This window comes from Pseudochaenichthys georgianus, chromosome 19 (assembly GCF_902827115.2).
Source record: "Pseudochaenichthys georgianus chromosome 19, fPseGeo1.2, whole genome shotgun sequence".
NCBI lineage: Eukaryota > Metazoa > Chordata > Actinopteri > Perciformes > Channichthyidae > Pseudochaenichthys > Pseudochaenichthys georgianus.
This window is the reverse complement of record NC_047521.1, coordinates 8,197,436-8,221,789: the sequence shown is the minus strand read 5'-3', so window position 1 is coordinate 8,221,789 and position 24,354 is coordinate 8,197,436. Positions and strand designations below refer to the sequence as shown.

At 43.1% G+C, this 24,354-nt stretch overlaps 1 protein-coding gene across 1 annotated transcript in view; it reads left to right on the top strand.

Annotated features, from left to right (window-relative positions):
- The window catches only part of LOC117464349 (transmembrane protein 150A-like), a 36,258-nt gene that overhangs the window by 6,544 nt on the left and 5,360 nt on the right, over positions 1-24,354 (top strand). The window contains exons 3-6 of the mRNA XM_034106727.2: positions 3,287-3,334; positions 5,575-5,661; positions 9,012-9,079; positions 13,177-13,304. Coding sequence (XP_033962618.1) covers positions 3,287-3,334; positions 5,575-5,661; positions 9,012-9,079; positions 13,177-13,304 — 331 coding nt within the window. The remainder of the gene's footprint in view (positions 1-3,286; positions 3,335-5,574; positions 5,662-9,011; positions 9,080-13,176; positions 13,305-24,354) is intronic.

The window sequence follows — 24,354 nt, the reverse complement described above, 5'->3', positions numbered from 1 at the left end:
AGTTCGTACGTGCAACTTGGCCATCGGCTGAAGTCTTTGCGGTGTGTTCCAGTGCGAAACATGGCCAAGACGCAGGAGACGTGAGGTGAAGCGACGTTCCATCGGGACGTCTTCTTTGGTGTCAGTTTGGTGTGTAGTGTAAAGGCCGCTACACACCAACCTGAGACCAAAGAACGCGTACCGAAGGCGTCCCGACTTTTACGTCCGCTACGTCGCCTTTACGTACAAACACACCGCAAAGACTTCACTGCCGACGAGTGGCAATAACTCCTTACCAGCAGGCAGCGGTAGTGTGTATTCGTCATTCAAAAGAGGCAACAGCCAATCAAAGTGATTTCTTTGGCCAACTTTCTTTGGCTGATTCAACATGTTGAATCGACCGCGGCAGGTGTGAAAATGTGCCGTAAAGCAACAACAGTGCGGGACACACCAACCTGAGTAGGGCGCCGCGAATGCCCGACTGCCTCTGACGGCCTCTGACTCCCAAAATGGGATAGGTGTGTCAGGGCCTCAGGAGGCTTAAGATGCATGCCATGGAAGTTAAAACCATTGTAAACACATCCAGTTTCATCTTTACATTTGAAAGTATGCAGAACACTGAGGCATCATGGGATACAGAGTGAGAGTTCAGAGTGATCTGTGTGTTTAACATTGAAGGTGTTAAATGGAGATTTAAGGGAGTTTACCAGCCTTTGAAAAGCTCACACATTAACACTGGTTGGTTTAATCTGTACACATACCAAAGTGTAATAAAAACAACTTGTGGTTTAACAGTCTCTGCTGGTTGCCTGGCAGCCTCAGTGACGACAACACACAGCCATGCTTGCTGTTTTTAGTATTAATGTTAAACTAGGCTAAACTGCAGGTTCATTTTTACTGTATGAGAGTGGTGTTCATCTTTCTTCTTACTCTCTGCAATAAAGCAAACAAGTGGATTTGTAAAATATTGCACTATTATTCTTAACTCAGCCTTGGGATTAAAGATTTGTTGTCTCTTCTGTATCAAATAATATATGTTTTTCAAAGCTATCCTTTTTTAGTCCTTCAGATTCATACAATTTAAAGCAATCTTTTTAATGAAAAATGATCTTAAGTTGCAGTGAAATGTTTGTCTCCTATCTCTTACAACTTATTATTGTTTAGTGTTACTTTGTGCCCAGAATAATAATTGAATCATAAAAGGGAATAAATGCTTACATTACCCCAAAGCTTTCCAAGAATTGTAGATACCTTTGAACAATCTGTATTTTTTTATTAATATAAAGGTTATGGTTGTCTGCCAGAAGCTGTCATACATTGATATTTTATCCAGCTTTCAGCCACATCAAGAAGATTCAAATGTATTTGAATTACACATAAATCCGAAATAAATACTCAGATGTCAGAGAGAAGGGGCAGCCAATGGTTAGGCCGCTCAGCACTTGGGGGTTTTGTGCCTTGCTTAAGGTCAGAATCAGAATGAGAATATTATCCAGGGGGATTGTGGGTTTCATGACCATCTTGGCAGTACCCTATTTCAGTCCATGAATGTCTTGAGCTTAAGTTATCTGAGAAACAAGCCAGGACATTTTCAAAAACACTGATTTTTTACTTTTAAGTGCAATATTGACTGTTTTTTACCCACTTTAATCACTGGATATGTTCGCTTTGGAGTGAAGGAGACCTCTAATTCAGCTGATTGCAATAACATACTCCCGTGATCAACCACTACTTTACAATGCCACCAGAATTCGTCTTTGCCAATGTTTTTGATGAATAAACTTCTAGTGGCAGAAAATGACATATTGTGACATATAATGCCATTCCACAGAAGACCTAGACACCACACATCTTTGGTAAATAGTTTTATCATACACACTACTACTGCAGATTTAAGGATGTTGAGACGTTAAAGGTGGGGTAGGTAAGTTTCAGCAACCGGCTCGAGTGCACTCAAATTTGAAAGTACGCAGCCGAAAAGAATCCGCCCCTTCCTTCAGACTTCCTTACAGAGCACCTCCTCCAACACACATGAACGCGCACTTAACGTCAGCAGACTGGTGAAAGTGGCCGCCTGTTGCTGGCGAGTCATTGAAGTACTGCTGCAATGCACGCCCAATGACGGCATGGGATACATTTGTGTGTGCACGAGATGGAAGGCTGACAGACAGGGCGGCAATCCAATCGGATTGGTTGTACTTTTTACACTATTACGGCTTCCACAGATGAAATATTTTAATGGATTTTTTGTCAAAGCACTTCAGATATTCATTGCTATCGGGATGTTAAGAGCATTCCATGGAATATAACAAAAAGTGTATCTCGAGCCGGTTTCTGAAACGTACCTACCCCACCGTTAAGTTTATTGTCTGCTCTATGTGAATATGTCCGTTGTCTCTCCTCTTCTTCTTCCTTTCTCTCCACGGTGTGAATTCATTGACACAGTCTCCTTTTGTGAGAAGCCATCACACCTTGACAAAGTGGGGGCGAGAATGTTTCACACCAGGTCTCCAAAGCCTTCCCCTGTAGGAGAGGAGTCTGTAATCCCCCACACGTTGACACCTGTCTGCTGGTGCCTTTGAAAGCTCTGATGATCCAGAAACACAAATGAAGCATGAACTGCAACTAGTGAGATTTTCACAACAGGAAACCATCACGGAAAATCACTGTTTCTACATTTGAACCGAAACCAAGTGAATTATTTCAGACCAAAAGCTGTGATCTCCTTTCAACAAAGTGCATCACTCTTAGGTCAAGGCAAATCAATTCTTCAGGAGCCTGTTTTGTCCTCTGTGTGTTCACTCAGTGTGTGTCTTATCTGTGGCACAATGTGATTGTTTCATGACTTGATCTCTTACAGTTTGTCTTGATATATTTAAGCCTCAGATAACATTGATGACATCCGTGAAACAAGTCCGCAGCCATGCTAGCGGCCTTGAAAAAAAAACAGCCAGCTGCTTCTGCATGCACACGTATGACGAACACAAGTGGCCTCATTCTGTAAATGATAATTCATGGTAATTCATGTGACATGTGTTTTGATAGGACAAAAGTATGCTGTACTTAAATGCCCTGAAAAGCATGAATACTGCTCTATATTGTAGGTGCTTCATTTATGTGAGTGAAACAGAACTTTTTCCCAAGTGGAAGATATTTATTATTTTTTAAAGATTAATAAAGTACTGACAGGGATGTTTTAGGACTGGAGATCTTGTTTGATCAATTGTATCTATATCAACATTCTTAATTTTGTGTCTTCCTGTTCAGTTGTTTGACCAAAGATTCTTATCTTCTTTTATGTTTACAGATATGCAATGTCCCTGTACAACCAGCATGTCTGTCCTGTCCATAACTGGTACGTAAGGCACACGCACACACTCACACACGCACGCAACGCACGCACACACACTGCTTCATGATGTCAGTGCTGGCAGTAGTGCACTTAGTGTCATGGATATTATTACTCACTAATGTGTACTGTAAGTTTTTAGGAATTCAGTTGTAATAGGACATTCAAGCAGAGAGCCAGACAAAGCCAAGAAGCAGATGTAATGCTTGGAGAAGATAGAGAACAATTCGATCTTGAGAGAAAAAGTATTACACAACTGTTTTGATATTCGATTGATTTTCAAAGTCATTTTCTTTTATCGAAACAGATTTCCAGATTTCATTTTTTCTCTATTTTTTAAAATCACATTAAAGTCTATATCTTTAGGTTATTGACTGATAAACAAACATTTAAAGACATCACATTGGATACCCTTGGAGGAACTGGATTGACATGATTTACTATTTTCCAACATTTTTTAAACTAAACAGTTAATAGGTATCAATAATTAAAGTATTTAGTTGCAGTCCTTTCGTAAACAAACTGATGCAGTGTTGTTGTTAATTATTTTTGCATAAAACACTTTTATTTTTGCCCCAACAATTCCTAAACAGGTAAAGTTCTGACAGATATTTTTCCAAGGAGTTGGTTGGGACCAAAACAGGGCTGACAAAGGGAGAATATCGGACTTACAATCATCAGCTAACCAGAAACATAACTGAAAATGAATGATCATGTTGCCCTTTAACTGCTAAATGTGGACATGTTTGCTGACAAGTTCAATATCAACTTTAAAGATGACAATATGTCAGTGTTGAAGCTGCCAACTAGATGTGAAAACATGGTGTCCACACCAGCGTTTTCCACATCTTTGATCTATTTTGGTAGGCAAATAATTCACTTTACGTATCTTTCTGTTTCTGTGGTCAGATCAATCATAAAATACTGATTCACATCCTTGTTTCTAACACTTTTTCCCCCTCATCTACACAAAAACGAGACGCTAGCATGTTGTGTTCATTGAAGTTGGAGAAAGGTCTGAAACACTCAGCTCAGCTCAGTTTGGGCGAAGGGCCAAAACCAAGAGGGAACAAAATGCTTTTTATAGAGTAGTGAGGACTTATTCTCATTTCCTGTTAATGCGCCACAACACACACAACAAGCAGTCACTGATTGTGACTAAGTACTTGCAGATGCCCACTGGGAAAACTGGGAACATGGTGGAAGGAAAATCTTTCTCAGCTGGCGAGTGTGCGCAGCATTCAGGAATAAGGTCATTTATGGCGGGCTTGTATTTGCGCAATGCAACTTTTTCTATATTTACATCCATGAGGCCTCACTCCTCACTCCCCACTTCCTGTCAGTCTTAATTTGAACATACTGAGGCATGAGATGGAGATGTGAGGACTTTGGGGTGATGATGAAGAAGATAAAGTGCTGCAGGGGCAAAGGTTGACATGAGGGGAGAGACAGACTGTGTGGGTGTATGAGGGGAGTTACAGTAAAGTGAAGTTTCAGAATGCAAACACATCAAAATGGGAGGAATCCAAACTCGAGTCAAGACAGATGAATTTAACTCTGTGGAATGTGAAACTTAAACATGGATTAAATGTACCTGTGTGTAATAAAAGTACCTTCCCTGCTGGTACAGAAAACAATATGTAAGGAATCAAATTAGTTATCACATGTCAAGATGTTTTCAAAAATCTTATCAGCAAAGATGTTTAAGTCAATATCTGCCAGCCTGTTTGCAGTGCAGCTACCAAAACATTGACTTTCATATATTTATATACATACGGTAGCCGACAAGTGCAAACGCGCTAACACTTCCATTAGGAGAAAAGCGCTGCAGCTTCAAAAGTGAGTCAAATATAAAAGCACAAATGTGCTCTGATACATCGGTAAGCGTGTGTGAAGGCAACACAACATGGACAGCATTTCCCTGTTATTCAAACCTTTCACCTAACATATTGTGGGTTAATTTTCTACAGTTGTTTGCGTAGATCCTGAGTCACGAAGCTCCAACAGTGCGTCTTAAGGCTCAAACATTAACAGACTTACATTAGATCCATTATGCACCTTTGAAACTTGAAATCGGGATTTGTTTTTACTTGAGTGAACTAAGAAGATTCTAGCTTGGCTCATCATGAGTTTTTGAAAATGCATGCGACGTTCTGGCTTTGATCCTTTAATATTTTACTTTGAAATCTCGTTATCTGTCAATATCTACAGATTAAAAGTATGTGCATGTCCCCGTGTGTTTGCAGGCTTTACAATGAGTCATGTGAGGAGCAGCTCCCACAACAGAGGGGTCCAGTCCTGTGCTGCACCCTGGACAACATACCACTCATCAGGTCAGTGAACCCACCTCTGCATACGTATGTTAGTCATTCTGCTTTTGTATAACTCTATTATATAGTACCAGTTTCCTGTATGTGATCCTCAATGGACCAAACAATAGAACAGTGTTGACTTCGAGACGGCGGTTTCTTGAAGCCACAATGACGAAACGAACCGATCCGTTTTCCTCTCTCAGCATAACAATAATAATACAACAATACACATGTTGTGTGCTTCATCAAATAACTTTGAGTGGAGCCAGAGGTTGGAGTACCAAACACTGACTCCAGGTACTCATCTGTACCTCACTGGGAAAGTGATGTGCACCCCTGGTTATATCACACACAGGCTCCGCCCACTACTGGACTCTATTGGTACTACTCTCAACCATGCTATGCGAGCATTCATACACTGAGTTTGTATAAACGTAGCAGGCCAATCAGGGCGAGCCTACCTGAATGGGCGCGCAGGCCCACAGTATATAAGGCGGCCACGCCTCCTGATTCAGTTCCGAATTGATTTGAAACTCCTTTTATTTGTTTTTAAAGCCCTAAATAAATATACTATTTTTTCTATTTCTATTTACTATTTATTCCCCCGTATGATTGTATGTCCTATTGCTGTGTTTTTTGGTGTTATGTATTTGTTTCTATATTTTTTGCACACCGGGACAGAGTTGCACTCTGCATCTCGTTATACTTTGTGTATAGTGACAATAAAAGGCTTTAACTTTAACTTAACTTAAATGGGCTGGCTCCGGCTTATTTAGCAGAACTCATCCATCGCTACACCGACTGCCGTGGGGCATTTGATTTGGAGACATTGGCGCAATAGCCTAGACAGACAAGTGAGCATGTGTGGCTCGCTGTCATTGGACTGATTTTATGTTTTTATCTGTTTGTTTTGATCTGTTTTGTGTTTAGCTTTTTATCTTATTTATTGATGTGTGTTTTGTCTTTTTGTATGTGATATGGGCCTTGAGTCTGGAATAAAGATTGGAAATTATGTAAACACATATTTCCATTTGAGGGGGGAGTGATTAGTAAAATATGCATGAATAATAATTTAAAAAAACGTTAACTAGGTGAAAGGTAAGATAAACTATTACAACTTGTTGAGAGCTAAAACTAGTCTTTGCTGCTGCCTCAAAGAGGGGGGGAGACGGGTGAGGCTGGTTCAGGAGCACAGACACACTCACAACTATAAATGAACCAAAAACAAATAAATAAACAACTTTCAATGTTTTTTCATATTGGATATGGTATGTTATTGGTTATGGCCATGTTTTTATGATTTTATGATTATTTAAATGTATACAGTTATGTTTCATATGGGTGTCTCTTTATTTCCCCCTCAACATGCACCAGATTGATGCATTTAAGTCCAACATTTAAAAATCCTACCTGCCCCCGGACCCCCCTATAGGATTTGAGGTGCACCCCCACTTAAAATATGTTCACATAGGTTCCTAAATAGATTTGCAAAACATTTTTAAATAGTAACCCATGATGTCCATATGTTTATCTTTGGGTATTTTAAACATGAAACTGCTTTATTGAGTGTTTCTACCAGCCTTTTTCAGGTTTGTTTTGAAGAGAAGACTTTGAGCATAATTCCATCTAGTAAAATCCTCTTTCATGATACACTCTGAAGGAATCCTTATTATGAAGGCAACTAAAATCACAAATTCCCACAATCCTATGTCAGTAAACTCGGTAAAGCTAGCCAAGTTATATTACTTCAGATTAAGCTGACCCTTTTATCCAAAGACTTGCAATAATTGCATTCAACCAAAAAGACTCAAATGCTAAAAAAGCATCCTGCAAGTGCATTAGCTTTCAATTAGCCAAACCATTGTAATCGCTCAGTACAGAAGTATCCATGTTTAGGCCAAGGTGCAGTTAAAATGTTAAGACTTTCTGCGGTCCTAATATTAATGGGGAGCTTGTTCCACTGTTTTGGAGACAGTAAAGCAAACAGGTGTGTTTCTGTTAAAGGGCACCTCGGTCCCACTCGAGCACATGCTGGAGTGTAGGGTTGAACCATTTCCTGGATCAGGAAGGGCCTTATCCATTCATAGCATGGCAGGCCAGTAGGGGACACAGCTGGGACCGGAGCGCTTGTTGACGTCCAGTGGAAATATACTTCTAATGTTTCTAAAGTTTGATTGGCTCATTTGAACAATGTTATCACTTACTTCTGATATGATTGCAGGTCTGCTGTAAGCTAGCTACATGTAGCTAACCATGTCATTTCAAAGATACTGACAAAACACAGCCTGACTGCAAACGGGGACAGTTGGCCAACTTTAGAATCCTGAACGACAACAAGCGCCCCTGTCCCCGTTTCCGGTGTGATTTGAGCCTCTTACAGCGTTTTTAATTTGCAGCGTTTTTAATATGCGTTTGTAGCGTTATGTTTATGCAGTACTTTTAGTAAACCATGCGCATGGTTCATCAAATATGTAAATGTTTTCCTATTGCTGTTCAAGTTGGTGAAGATGTTTCTTCATGTGCATGTTTTGGAACATTTGTGTTTTAATATTTGCTTTGCTTCTGAAGCTGCAGCGCTTTTCTCCGAATGGAAACATTTTGAAACGCTGTAGCACGTTTGCACCTGTCGGCCACCGAGAATGGCTGATTATACATATAACGCTATGAAAGCGATCATGATCCTACTGGTTAAACTCACATCACACAGAATACAGTGACGTTTGTACTCATGTTAAAAGAAGAGCTAACCTGTGTGTGGGGCTCTGGTAGTCTTGGAACAGCTGCAGGGCAGAGTTTGGGAGATAAGCCCATACTTGCCCGCCTGAGGCCTGCAGTCTTTCACCTCCTCACCTCGACAGGAAGAAGAGCTTTTTGTTGTGTGTAGTGGATCCTGTACCACTCTTTGAAATGTCGCCACACTGAGACACTAAATGTAAACAAGAGATAGTTTTGCTCCCTCCCTGTCTACACTCCCAGATGAACGAACAGCAGGTTTAAGACTCCCACTGTTACACACATGTTCAGCATGTCTCCAATGCTTTTTATCTGTAGAGATCTCAGTGTCATTCTTTCCTCAACCTCCCGGCATGTTTTCCATGTATAGACATATTTTCCCCGTTTAATCTCACAAGAAAAAATTCACAAGAAAACACGCCACGGACGAACACACATAAGGCCACGTTGCTGTTTTAGGAGTATTTCTAAGGCATTCCTGCAGCACTGTAAAAAGACACAAGTCCAAAAACTAATTGGTCACAGCTATAATTTGAACTCAGCAGGAACTTGATTGAACTTGCACTTTAGCCTACTGAGTGTGCAAGCTAGCCCACACTAACCCCCCCCCCCCCTTCTCCTCTGTGTTTTCATTGCAGTAAATGTGGAACCCTGCCACCTGAAAGCTGCTTTTTCAGCCTCATATGCAGCACTGGATCCTTTATGGGTAAGTATCAACACACGCTTGTGCTCAGAGAAATGTAGTTTATTTGTTTGCCTCAACACACACGTTTACCCAACGTGCACTCTCGGTTAAACGGGGCTCTGTGCGCTCGGGCTTGTTTTCTCAGCTGCGACGGCTCCAGCTAAGTCTCTGTTCCCCATAATCCACTGCCAGGTCCCGCCTCACCCCCCCCCCCCCATGCCCCCCCATGATTTTTATGAGCTACAAGCATTCACCCACTGACTATGAGGGCAACTGCTCTGCTTTGTTCCAAACCTACTTTAAAGCATCTATTTGGGTCATTTACTTCAGGGTGGTGCATGCAGTTTCTTTTTTGATGTGCTTTCCTACATGTTCTGACAACATACCCTCTGTGAACTTTGTTCCACTGAGATTTTATAACATTGAGGTAGACAACATGGAATTTTACATTACACAGAGCAAGAATGTTGTTTTCAATGGAGCGAGGGGCGTCACTCGGCCATGACTCTGATTTTCTGCCAAGTTTTGTATAGCCACAGATCAGACGGTACTAGTGTGTACGATGTGTTGACTGACCGCAATGGAAAACAGAGTTTGCTTTAGGGGCCACACTCGAAGATCTGATGTTATTTTATTATGCAGTTGAACATTTTTCCGAGAATCTCTCCTGGAAAACATTCATAGTGTTTCACTCAGTTGTTTAGGAAATAGTTTTAAAAAAGATGGCTGAGAGAAGTTCAAACCCTGTCTGAGATATAAGACCAATAGTTTGAAACTCCAAATGCACTTCTGCACCTTTAAACAAAGCTTCCAATTCTGGCATTTTTGGTAAGCAGAAGTTACAACATTTTGTACAGTGTGTGCCATTCTGCTGTCTGAAACAACTGGGAGCCGAAATAAAAGAGAACATATATTAGTGGGTGTTGATACCTAGTTACAAAGTGAATAACTTCTTTTGGTTGTTTGGTGTTGTCTGTACAGTAAACTTGCTCATGGCATGATGATGCACACATTCTTTAAACTATGCTCTTCTGTCACCTGAATAGGACTGTCAGCTCTAATAAAACGGTGACTGTTGTTGTTATACTTAATGCTGATAACAAAGCCTAATACAAATGGTGCCGCAGTAGTATATACAAACATTTCTCAACCAAGGTTTGATAGCACAAACCTTCACAAGCCTGTACTCGCAGTATTACGGTACGTCCACACAGCAGCTTTTCAAACATCTTGGAGCTGGGCGTGTCTGACAGCTTGGGGATTTTTTGCGAGCAATGCGACCAACAACCAATCACATGAATCTCCCGCCCCCGACATACAAAGCAAAAAACCGCGGGGATTTTATGGGAGCAATATATATATATATAAACTCCCCAAACAGGCGAAAACCTACCAGTTTCCCCCACTGTCTCTGCCACCTCCCTCCATGCCTGGTTCCTCCGGTTTGTATCCCGTTAATAGTTCTGGTCGTAAAGAACCAGGTGATTTGCTACCGTAATTTCTCGTTTGGAATATGAAGAAATGAACTGCGGTCTGGTTCTCCCTGCTTACACGCGGTTTGATTGGCTAGCGCTTCTACTGTCAGATTTGCATAAACGTGTTTGATTGGCTGACGCTTCCAGCTCAGCTTCAAAAGTTGAACATTGCTCAACTTTTGAATCCTGGAAATCCTGGACATCCTGGAAATCTTCGCTTCGCTCCCCCACAATGCAGTTTGGGGAAAAGCGAGGCAAAGTGACGTCATCCCCATTCAAAGTCAATGGGCAGAGAAGCGTTGGAAGCGGTGGAAGATTCTTCTGAAGCTGCTGTGTGGACGTAGCGTTAGGGTGACACACTCGGTCCATATAATACATTTGATTGTCTTGATTTTGCTACATAAAAAATACAGTTTAATACTTGTAAGTCTTGAGCCTGATCTCTGCTCACACACTTTGTTGAGGAGCCATTATGGGGTGTTTGCACTCAGTTTAATATGCCTAGACCCTTACATAACTTGTAAGGTCTTGTATTTGAACCTTGACATGTAGTTAAATGTATCAGATAATGGACAGGCATTGCTTTTCCTAGAAAAGGAAGACGTTTAAGTGATCATTAGATAACACGTTTTTGTCTTACTCAGTGTTTGTTTTAAAAGTGCTGGCCTTGCTTTTTGATGTTGTATTACAGAGGAACTGGTGGATGAATGTTGTGTGGGGTGCTGCTGATCACGTAGGCTTGTTACAGCACAATACACCGCTCTGTAAACTTCCATCAATACAACACAAGGGAAACACCGCACAATAAACCTGATAAAAAAAATTACAATACACCTGCTAACATCAAAATGTTTCCATGATGTGACATGTTGCAACGCTAGCATTAGCATTCCAAGCTGGGGTCTGCCCAGTTATATTTTACACAGGCTCCGCCCTCTACTGGACTCTATGGGTACTACCTCTCAAGATGGTCCACGTCAGGCCCTTTCTTAAAGTGTTATCTCTTGGACATGTCTGGCTCATCGTCTGTGCTTGCTGGGGCAACACAGGACTGGTGAGAGGGGGGGGCTGTGGGTCAGTAGGTATCTGACCCCCCCCCCCTGGACATAATGCACTTGTGTGTTTTCCCATGCTCCTTAGGGACCCGGGGAACATGGTGCGCAGTAAGCCCCAGGCAGGGCTGGAAGACTCTCCCCACCTGAGCCTTCCTCACTATTTTTCATGCACACTATTCACGAAGTAAGTGTGTCTGAGTGTGCTCTACCAGCCAAGTAAACTGCCGCCCCGTCTTCTCCACGGTCACAACCGGAGGAGAAGGAGTTGCGGTGCAGTGGCTGTTAACCAACAGCCGGTCAGGGGCAGTATGATGGGCCGATGTTGTTGGACGACAGCGCATTTATTAGGGGTGTAACGGTTCACAGAAGTCACGGTTCGGTTCGTACCTCGGTGTGGGGGTCACGGTTCGGTACGGGTTCGGCTGGCTTTTAGGCGAAATACCGCCCCCTGGATTATATATAGTGTAATGCTGCCCTGAGTGACAGACTTTTTTCCCACTCGTAAAAAAGGCGTATTCGCCATGTGACTGCATGTGCACGTGACGTCCGAACCGTGATGGTACGGGACGAATACGGATACCGTTACACCCCTAGCGTTTATGCATCAGGGCTCCGCCCACTGTACCCATAGAGTCCAGTAGAGGGCGGAGCCTATGTAAGATATAACGAGGGGTTACGTATTGTAACCCTAGTTGTATAAGCACAGGCAGAGCCCTCTACTCGGGGCCCTGTCTGTCCCATTTCACTCTGGAAATGTACCTAACATCAAAAGCTTCCCTCCATTTTTATTTTGTGTTTCATAAACAATACTGAGTTTATGTTAGTGAGGCAGCTTGTTTTAACTCTGAGGTGTGGTGTGAGCGTACATGAGAAGATCAGAAAGCAGATCTTTCTATCTGCCTGCCGCTTGGTTCCCTGCTTGCTGGAGCAACAATATGGACATCATAACAGTCGCTGTCTGTACTGTGCTGCGTGATGTGTACCAGATGTGAGCGGTATGAGCATCAGGTGGTCATGTGGGACAGTGAAGCTGCTGTGAAGCTTTGATGGAGCAGATTAATAAACACTGACCAGGAATCTGCTCACACCGAGATCTGTAGCATTGATACTTAAAGTAACAGATGCAACACTAACCTTGTTCCTTTTTGTGCTGCATCCTGATGCTGTTAGCAAATTTGTCATTTATTTATTTTTATTTTACGTTTACAGTAAAGCAATTATTGTAGAGATAGATCCTACACACATTCAGTATACCACACAAGGTCGGATCAGACTGCAATTATCAAAATTGCCATGGGCTTGAATCAGGTTGAGTTTCAACCAGCTTTTTAAAAATATATATATATATTTTTTAATGTAAACCTAATAGTCACTAATAAGACACTAAACATTGAGTTGAACTACATTTCTACGCTGAGGAAAAATATAAAATTAGTAGGCAAAGACAATGCATGGTGGACAGTGTAAACATCTGAAATCCAGTTTGTAGATTGGCAAAGTTGCTGGAAGATTTAAGCCAGATGTGGGCACCAGACGCATGATGAGATGTCTCCTTCTTATTTCGTCCTCTCTCCACCTGCCCCTGCAGTGATGCTGATTGCTCTGCTGCGTTACGCTCATGTGATCGAGAAGCACCAGAACTGCATCCTCAACACGGCCGGCCTCTCCAGCGCCTGGATCTGTGCTGCAGGGCTCATCATGGTGGGAAACTTCCAGGTAAGATACCAATGTAGATAACCAATGTGTCTTGGCCCCCCACCCCTCTGGCGCACAATGGCTCCAGGTTCACCAAATAAATTATAAAAAAAATGAAGGTTTTAAAGGCAGGTTCTTGATTGTTTTAAGCCTCATTAGCGATGTAGCTAGATAGAAGATGTAGAAAAAGAAGAATATGATTATGGTCTACATTTTCCAAAGTTATAGCAACATAAGTAACAGCATGCAATAGAAGAGCTAAATGAAAAAGATTAAGAATCAATATTATAAAGACAAACAGGGGAACGTATAATTAAATCTCCTTTCTGCAGTGCTGCATTTTCCAAAATGAGTTTCTTTCAGAATTTCGATAGTGTTTTTTCAAACAAATGGGAAAAATCGAGGTTCCTTGATATTTTAGAGTAGACGAGGAGTTGTCTAATTACAGTCAGCGGGGCATTAATGGTCTTTATACTGTGAAAATAATAATAATACATTTTATTTTTAGGCACCTTTCATGACACCCAAGGACACCGTACAATTAAAAAAAAAAAACTAAATAAAAAATAAATAAAATAAAAGCTAATAGATAAAATACTAGGGTACTTTATTCTCCATGCAATGCTCATATTGAGACTTTATACACTTTGATATGACCTTGCTGCTGAGATAAGTCTTGACATGATGTATGGGTCAGTGCCATGGCAACTGAGAGCAGAGGGACTCAGTGGCCTATGTGTAACAAACATTGTGGAGTTGATAACAGTGCATGGCTCTCTGCTTCTCTGTAGCAAGCACACAGGTACTCGGAGCTCATGGACAGACCCTGTGGTGCAGGGCTGAGTATCCTGGCTCCTTATTAAAAGAACTCACACATGAAATATCTCTCGGCACTTCTCACTGTCCACCTGCTGCTGTGTGAACTCTCTGTGGCACCAACCGGTCATTTACAGATATAGGCCTAAATGCTTTTCAACAGATCACAGATAACTGGTTAAAAATGGTTTGAACAGGATTCATCCCAACAAAGTATGGATTCAGAACATTTAATTATGATTTGATACCAAGAAACACTAGGGATAATTGATTTAATATAAATATTTGATATGTTGATTATGTAATGCAGATGTACCATTTCATGACTTAAATGCATAATTAAGATGTTTCATATATTGCCACTGAAAAATGTTCCCCAACGCTCACATTAGGCATTTATTCTTTTACCGATTTCTGTTAATATCTTTGTTCCATGCATTTTAAATACATGATCAAAGCAATAACACTTTATTCAATATGTATATTAATTCTTTGTGCTGTCAGTGCATGCAAACAATGGCAGCAAAGAAGCAGAAAGTGCACTAAAAAAGCTTTTAATTTGCATAAAACAATGTATGATGAAATCAATCCTATTGATGCCAGTATCAATACTGAAAACAAGTCTTAGTATTTGAATAAAAGCGTTTCCTAAGGTATGGATCCAGTAACTAGCAGGCTGTTGAGTGCACACTGTATGTTGTGTTTCTGTTGGCTTTAAAGGCTGCTCTGATGTGTGTCTCCTCCTGCAGTTTCTCAGCATGTTGTAGACCTTCCAACACATCTCTTTTGATGTTCTCTTTGTTCTGCATTTGTTTCGGAAGAAGCTCAGTGTCAGGGTCGCCTTTTGTGCCGACTTGTTTCTGCTGGTTTTAAAAACTGTTGAGGTAAGGAAGAGAGATTTACTATAGAGGAGAACTGGAGCACATGTACATGCTGCAACACACCTGCACACATATCTTCCCACAATGAGAGTTGTCCTAGCCTCAGGTGTACTTTGTGTTAAATCTGCTGCTCAACATGTGACAACTGTGGGGTTTCTGCCAGGAAGGCATGTGTTTAGTATTTGATCACAAAGGAATTGTGTACGTCCAGTGGTGGGGAGAAACAAAGTACATTTACTCAAGTAATGTAGTTATTAGTAGTCTTTCCACTACGTTGATTTGACAGCTTTACAGGTGTTTGTTATAACGCAGACTCAGAGTTGAACATTTTGTTTAAAGGTCCCATGTCATGGCCATTTCCACTGATCATAATAATTCCATTGTTGAGGTCTACTAGAATAGATTTATACTGTGCAATTTTCCAAACTCACATTGGTTTCTCATACAGCATCTCTGTAAAGTATGTGTATACACTCTCTCCACTAAACGGCTCGTTGCAGCAGCGGCGGCCGAACATGCTTTCCCCTCTGTCAGCACAGCGCGGCAGCGAATAACATCGCACTGCTCTCCAACTCGGTGGTGACACTGGTAGAGCGGTCCGCCACCGAGGCAGAGGAAATCAGCAAGGCGGCCAGCACAGCGCTCATTCTGTGCGCGTCCGTTGCTGTCTCCCAGGCGAGGATTTCCGCGTTGGTGACACAGATCCAGCGCCACCTCTGGCGGAAGCAGGGACGGGCTGATTGGGGCTTGCTGCAGAAGCCTGCTGGTTTTAACCTATCGGTTAATTAACTGCAGAGCTCGCTAATTAAGCCGACTGCCACTAATCTCTTGATTAAGTAGACAGCAGGGCTCGCTGCAGAAGCCTGCCGGTTTTAACCTCTGTTAATAACCTGGAGAGCTCGCGGCATTCCTCTGTCCCTGATACGCCTCGTACACACGGCCTTAATAAACCCATGAGCGCCGTTATAACGCCTCATGTGGGCAGCACTGCACTGATCCACCCCCATCCATCCATCCCCTGAGCGTGTACGCGCCTCATGATGAGTCGGAGTGAGACGCAGTGTGTGGAGGCCCCCCGCGCAACCCTTTCGGTCCAAGCACACCTTGGGTTGCCTCACCGGCTCTGGCGTGGCTCGTCACCATGACGACCAAAAAAAAACACATCTCGAGCACGTGCGCCCGCTCTCAGAGTTTTTCTCAGAGTGGCAGCGCGTGGGTCTGATGGACAGATGGATGAGCAGGCTGATCAGCAGAGGATACGTCCTACAGTTCGCCTCTCTCTCTACCCCCCCCCCCCAGTTCAATGGGATACAGGAAACACTCCTGTCCTCCCAGAAGCTATGTCTTGCGCTCCAATCCGAGCTGCTGGAACTCCTGTTGAAACAGGATATTTCCAGGGTTCCTCAAAGGGAGGAAAATCAGGGATTTTCACTCCCGTTATTTTTCTAATCCCGAAAAAGACTGGGGCAATGAGACATCCTCGATCTGTCAGTATTCCACATGCTGACGATCAAACAGGTGCTGGAATGTGTTCACCAGGACGGCTGGTTCACTTCCACCTGAAGGATGCATACTTCCACCTGAAGGATGCACACTTCCACGTACCCATCATCCCGAAACACAGGAAATTCCTGCGTTTCCTCATTTCAGGGAATATCAGACCAGACAATCGTCTGCTGTTCGGATATTTTCTGGCTCCTCGCATTTTTGTGTAGAGAAGGCTGGAGCCGCTACACAGAGGAGGGATGAGAGGGTGGTTTCCTCTGGACGACCTGCTATTTGCTGGCTCGCTCCAGGGAGGAAGTCGCTTTACAGACGGATACATCTCGTATCGCATCTGTCAAAGCCTGGGTTTCATAATAAATTGGAAGAAGAGCTGTCCTCTTCCCTCTCAGACAAACGTTTATCTGGGAGTGGAATTAAACTCAGCCAGCATGAGAGCGCGGCTCTCGCGGCAGCGAGTGGAGGAACTGACGGCTCTCCTCCGGCATGTCACAACCCACACAGCCCTCTCCGTGACGCAGATGCTCGGCGTTGGTGTCAGCTGGTCACGTGATGATCCCCCGGGGTCTCTTCCAACAGGGGGACACTCCAGAGGTGGTTCATTCGCTGCAGAAGCCTGCTGTTTTTAACCTATTGGTTTATAAACTGCAGAGCTCGCGGCATTCCTCTGTCCCAGATATGCCTCCTACACACGGTCATAATAAATCCACGAGCACCGTTATAACGCCTCGTGTGGACAGCATACACACACCTCTCATCCTCTGGGCATGTATGCGCCTCATGATGAGAGACGGAGTGAAATGCAGCGTGTGGAAACTCCCTCGCAGCCCTTTTGCCTCACGGGCGGCGATGGCGTGGCTCGTCACCATGACGACCATTACGGCACATCACAGAAGCCTCTCCCCCCCCAACAGTTCCATGGGATACACGCAACAATCCTGTCATCCCAGGAACAGTGTCTTGCGCGGTTTTTACCACCGCTATTTTTTCTAAATCTCGGAAAAGAACGGGGGAGTCGCCCCGTTGCTGTACAATCAAACGTGTTGATTTGCACAGACAACAGGCCACGGCTATGGAAGCAGCCTACCTCAATCGCCAGGGAGGAGTACGATCTGCGCAGCTTCTGAAATTAACAGAGGGGCTCGCAGAGCGCAGCAGCCGTTGTATGCAAGGAGTATGGAGACTCAGACCTGTGTCACGCACACTGGCGCCTCAGTGGGAATTGGCTTTGGTGTTACGCGCACTAAAGCAAAGCCCCATTTGAACCTGATCAGGTTCCCCTTAACCTGTTATCAGCCAAAGTAGTACTGCTTTTGGCTCTATCAGTGTTGTAAGGTCATATCATTGCATGTTAGTTCACCAGTCCACTAGGTGGCACTGTGACATTGACGTTGTTGCCGTTCAATAAGCATAGAAGAGGAACTGGGCGCTATGTTGTTATGCTAAGTATGTGATGAACCGGAGTCACAGTTCGGCGCTACCAGAAACCAATAAACTCCACTAGGCTCACCAGAAGCCTCCTGTGAGTTACTACAATCAGAGAAAAGGGTGAGTGATTTGTATGCTCTCTCTGTGGCTCTGTCATGTCTCCGGATCCAAGGAGATGGCAGTTCAGCTGTTTTACGCCCTAACCCGGCTTCATGCCAAAGGTCATCACAACTCTTTTAGGTCAAGAGTGATCACCTTGGCTGGCTTATTCCCCCCTCCTTACAGGTCGGAGGAAGAAGCCACGTCTCATCTCCTCTGTCCTGTGCGCGCGTTGTCTTGCTATGTGGCGCGCACGGCGGCCTGGCGCCGTTCTCAGCGCCTGTTGTGCACTATAGCGAGCGCTCGATCGGGCAGCCTCTGTCTGCACAACGGCTGTCACACTGGCTGTGTGAAGCTGTGTCGCAGGCGTATGTCTCCTCTGGGGTGGAGCCCCGGGAGAACATCAATGCGCACTCCACCAGAGGAATGTCCTCCTCCACGGCTTTGCACGGAGGAATGTCAGTGGAAGATATTTGCACTGCTGCATCTTGGTCTTCCCCCTGTTCATTTATTCATTTTTATTTGAGGGATGTCTCCCTTTCCTCTCTGACACACCCTGTACTGGGTGTCCTGTCGGAGCCAGCTGTGCGCCTCTCTCCTGCCTCTCGGCACGCGGAGAGCGGCCCTTTTTCCCTCTTATAGGAGGGATGTTCCTTTTTCCTCTGACACACTTTGTACGGAGTGCCTGGTCAGAGTGAGTGATGTCAGGGATCCAGCTGGGCGCTCTCCTACCTGTCTGACACTAGTGTTAATTTCGTCAGCTATTTTTTAATTTAGTCTTAGTCCTGTGTTAAATTTCCTTTTTAGTTTGTTATATTTAGTCACCTTCATCCTGTTTTTATTTAGTCAAGTTTTAGTCAACTAAAACAATAAAAATGTTAGTCAAGTTTTAGTCGACTAAAAGTCTGAGCATTTGAGTCTTATTTTAGTCAAAGAAAATTAATTATTTTAGTCTACTTTTTGTCAATGAAAACTGTTGAGTGTTTTTTAGTCATCAGATTATATAGAACATTTCAGTCTAAGTAGTCTAGCCAAAACTAATAATTTGTCATTTTAGTCAAACGTATTTCACAATAAGATTATATCTTGTCCTTATTTGATGAAAAACACCGGTTGATTAGAATGCAGCTTTGCAGAGTGTATCTGGTCAGGTTTGTGGTGTTTTTACCTGCTGTGTTTTGGCCACATTGCTTCCCTTCTGATAAAACAATGCATTCGCTTTTTTTCTCCGCCTCATTGTAGCGAAAATGGGCCCAAATTTTTTTTTGACGGACAGGATCGTAACATTTCCGTCATAATCCATTATTATCCGTCGAGTGCACAATTTATCACTCACTCGTGCTGACGGGGCGGTAATTCGGTTAACGCGAGTGCGAGTGCTCCCAAGCCCTGTTGTTGCCATTTTAATTTCTGTTAAATAAGGTTAGTTAGACCCGAGTCTTCCTGACAGTTCATATTTTGCCGCTGCCCGGTGTAATTCAAATCTACCGCCGTGCGCACCACAGACACAGCTGCTGCCCAGCGCAGCACCAGAAATGGAACTGCTGGGAGAAAAACTGACTATCAGAGATGTAACGTTATCTTTGATAATATTTCGTCTCCTCATTTTTCGTCAACGAAAGTAAAGAGAGATTTTGGCATAGTTTTTATTTAGTAAACTTAAACTACATTTTCGTCTAGTCACTTTTCGTCAACGATATTGCATGATGATTTCGTTAGTTATTGTTTACTGCCGTCGGTGCCGTCTCGTCATCGTCTCGTTTTCGTCATGGAAAAAAAGGTCGTTGACGAACATATGTCGTCATAGTTTTAGTCAACGAAATTAACACTGACACGCAGAGAGCTGCTGTTCCCCCTCTATGATCCCTGGACAAGGTGGGACCTTCGTCTCTTTCTCACAGCGGCCGGTATGTATTGTTCCCAGCCTTCACCCCGTCGGGAAGATAGGCATGTTTTGCTATGTTCCAGGGACAGTGATGCGCCATTACGCATGGCACAACAGGCAGGGGGTGTTATTGAGCAGGTGTGTCTGTGCTTCTAGTGCCGGGCGGACCCAGTGGGGCGCATACTACATCATGCTTCGCCCTTAACACAATAGCGATAGCCTTAGAGGGCGAAGCCATATACGAAATAGAACTGAAGTTACCCAACTGTAACCCCAGCTTCTATGAGTAAATGGCGTAGCCCTCTAAGTGCTGTGCCCCACGAATAGCTGAAGAAAAGTTATTTTGTATGGGAGCAGATTGCCGGGCCTCCTTCCTATTTATACCAGAAGGAGGCCCGAGGGTGGGGCCCACCTTGCGGGTGGGCGTGGACTACACGTTTTCAGTGCTGCGCGGGGGCGCACCCAATAGTGATAGCCTTACAGCCCGTCCACACAGCGGCGTGCGTTGACGCTTCCCCATTCACTTTGAATGGGGTGATGTCACTTTTAGCCGAAATGCATCGTGGGAAGTGACGTGGAGCGTAGCTGGCGTGGCTCGCTGCAAAAGTTGAGCAATGTTCAACTTTTGACGCCTCGGTAGAGGCGTCAGCCAATCGAATCATATGCCAGTACAAGCTCTAGCCAATCAAACCGCTGCTTGTGTGTCAGGGGCGGGAGATTCATGTGATTGGTTGTTGGTCGAGTTTCAGACACGCCCGCCGGCAAGCGTCAGCGCACGCCGCTGTGTGGACGGGCCGTTACGGCTCCTACACACGGCGGCGTGCGTTGCCGCTTCAACGCTTCTGCCCATTCACTTTGAATGGGGTGACGTCACGATTCGCCGAACTGCATTGCGGGAGCAAAGCGTAGCTTCTCTCGAGGTGCTCGCTGCAAAAGTAGAGCAATGTTCTACTTTTGCCGCCTCGACGGAGGCGTCAGCCAATCAAATCCCTCGTATGTAAATCTGACAGTACAAGCAGTAGCCAATCAAACCGGGTGTATGTTGGGAGAGCCAGACCGCAGTTATTTCCCATATGTCAAAAAATGGAGGAGAAAATTATCGTGGCGGTAGGGAATCACCCGGTCCTCTATGACCAGTCCCTCTTTACATACAGGGATACAAACCGGAGGAGCCAGGCATGGGGGGAGGTGGCAGAGACAGTGGGTGAAACTGGTAGGTTTTCGCTTGTTTGGGGAGTTTATATCCAGTGTACTTCGTTTGAATGGACAGCTAGCAAGCATAGACAGTATATTTAGCCAGCATGGATGTAGCATGAATGCTTTGCTTTGTATGTCCGGGGCGGGACATTCATGTGGTTGGTTGTTGGTCGGGCTGCTCGCGTTGATTCCCCAAGCTCAAGACACGCCCACCGCCAAGCGGCAACGCACGCTGCCGTGTGTAGGGGCCGTTAGAGGGCTGTGCCATTTACTCATAGAAGCTGGGGTTACAGTAGGTAACCTCAGGTATTTACTGTATGCCACACACACACAAAGTGTTGATGTTGAAGTCATATACATTCTGGATCATCCTCTGTAGTTTATTATTACCTACCCCAAGGAGGCCGTGTTTTTGAACCCATTTCATTTTAGAGCGGATACAAATCAAGGGGGGATACATCCAGTTCGTTAAGAGACCGAGCGTTTGTAATGCATTCATGTGGTTTAGAAATAATTGGAAAAAATATTCATTGGAAATTTTGGTGGAAGATTTGTTGTCATATTAGGCAGAAAAACAGCAGAAACTAGTTCAAACGCACACATTTTCAATAAACGATTGGTTGAGGTCTGGGCTCTCCAAGTGCAAATATGTTTTTAAAATGAGTCAGAATTCATCTATTATTCATCGACCTAGAATTCCATCTTAAGTCCAGCCAAGACCCAATGTATTTAAAAACTACCAGAGGCCTAGTTTTGCCCTTCACAATGGACAGTGCCCATTTTTGTGAAAAGTATAAGGTCTCTTACAACAGATATTATGGTTTTGGCATTTTAATGCATCTTATATTAAAGGGACCACATAATGCTTTTGGGGGTTTTGTCTTTCCTGTGTGTTGAATAGGTTTTTGTGAATGTAAATGGTCTGTAAAGACCACCTCCATTGGACTTCTTTGTTTACTTCCATTACATGATGGCATCACTACAAGACACTTCTATTGGCTATAGCGCTCCGTCACATTGTACCTGATAAGGCTAAAGGGTGGGCCATCCATCCAATCAGAGCAGACTGGGCTCTGGTTTCAGGCAGAGGGTGAATGTATGAGAAAAATAAAGAGCTTCTTGAACATTATAGCATGGAGACATGACACAGTAGAGGCACTAAATACAGATATAAACCTGAACATGGGGACCCTTTAATGACGCAGCGATTGTTATATATTATTTTTATTAGACTATACCTCTCAATTTTATAGTAGGATGTAAATAATACATCATATTACAACTTATTTTCTATGAATTTGTAAACAGATATGTAATAGGAAATGGCATACATCATCCACACAATTACATTTTTTATTCTGAACCAATCCTACGCCTGCTTTGAGTGTTCCTGGAAGCAGCATGTGTAACTAGCAGAAGGTACATGTTCCTGCTCTTCCCTGTAATTACACAGCTTCAACAGCTGGGATTCCTCCCACAATCCACCTCTATCTTCCACTAAACCTGCAGTTCATTCCGTGTCATCATCCTACCAGCTGCTGCATATAAAAAGAAATGTGTGCACTCAAAAATTATTTAAAAAAGGCTGACAGGAGTAGAGATTACTCCGTCTCTGTGATGCTGGATGAGAACATCAAAGTCACAAGTTTCTTATCAGCTCAAATTAACTCTAATTGTCTATTTGTGTCATGATGACAAGGAAGATAATCCTGTTGGCTTTGTAAATGGCTATCATTACAGTTGTTCCTTATCTGATGGAGAAAATGGACCCGTCTTGCTCTGTGACTTTCTTTGTCACATGATATTGTTGTCAAGCCCTTGGGTATATTTGCAGTTTCCCCGCTTGAAAGGGATGGTACAGTCCAGTCCATAGGAGGTTTTAACTGGGTTTCACTCGTACAATGACCACAACTTTGTTTCTTTTGAGTTCTTCTTTACTTTCGTTTTTGTTGTTGCAGTAAAGCACAGCTTATGTAGTAAGGTAAAAAACCTAAAATTAAAAATAATTACTGTAGATACAATGCACATCAAATAATAAATGCAAAAATACATGCTTTACATATACTTTTTAACACTTGTGAAATATTGTTTTTACTTTCTTAGTGTATTTTTATGAATTATGTTTTTAAACAGTTTTTAACTTATGCAGTCTCATTAAAAATGCAAATATAGACTGAATTTTTAGCAGTATGCAAACCGTTTTTATCAATCTACATCTCTCAATAAACAAATCACATTCGTTTTTAAATCAACAATCATGTTGCTTTAGCTTGACATCAAACAAACAAATGACACTGAACTAGAACGCATGCACGTTCTAACGTGCGCCACGAACGGCAAGTTGTATGACTTTTAACTAAACACACAGTTCGTCTCTCACCGGCCGCTTCTCCAGCTTGTTATGGCTGCACCAGTGCTGCTTCTTTGACGTTTCTTCTGCTGGTTCGTTGCTGCTGGACGCACGCTCTTTAGTTTGTCCCTTTCCAGCTTTGATTACTGCCCTTCTTTGAGGTGCGTTGCTTTTAAAGGTGCAGCGACGCTGATTAGCAATTAGGGAATGATTTCAGACAGCTGCCACTCTGTCAATCAGCCCGACTTTTTAACCCCTTGATCTCCTGTGAGGATTTTCCAAGTTGACTTCACAATTGTAGCATTGATTACCCAGAGTGTCGTTCTTGGGTCACAGTGACCCTTTGTGTGTGTTTTTGTCATTTGTTTTTGTATTTTCCCATGAGAAAGCCACAAGAAAAACTGTTCAGATCATGTTTACATTTTAAGGTTGAGGGTTAACCTTTTACAGATTTGTAAGGTTAGAAAACAAGTGTAATTTTTTTAAATAAGTAACACAAATGTTTTGTCAAAGAGATAAGCTCATAACAGATATGTATTATAATACAACGCACGTAAGGCGTTTATGTCGAATAAAGAAGAAATACATTACTTTATATCAAAAAGAGAACAAGACCAAGAGTACAGTGGTACTTTCAGCTCAAAGCTAATGTTGTCATCCCTATGTTCCCATTGTAAAAGATTGCTAATTAATTTTTCTTGATAACTATGGACTGACTCAGCATGTGACGGAGCCCACGCACAATAAGGGGCACACTCTGGACTTAATTATCTCAAAGGGTCTGAATATCTCTAAGGTTGTGGTGACTGATGTTGCACTCTCTGACCATTCCTGTGTTTTCTTTGAGAGCTCTATTTCTGTTCACAAAAATGTTCAAAAAGAGGTAACCACAAAGCGATATTTAACTGAAAA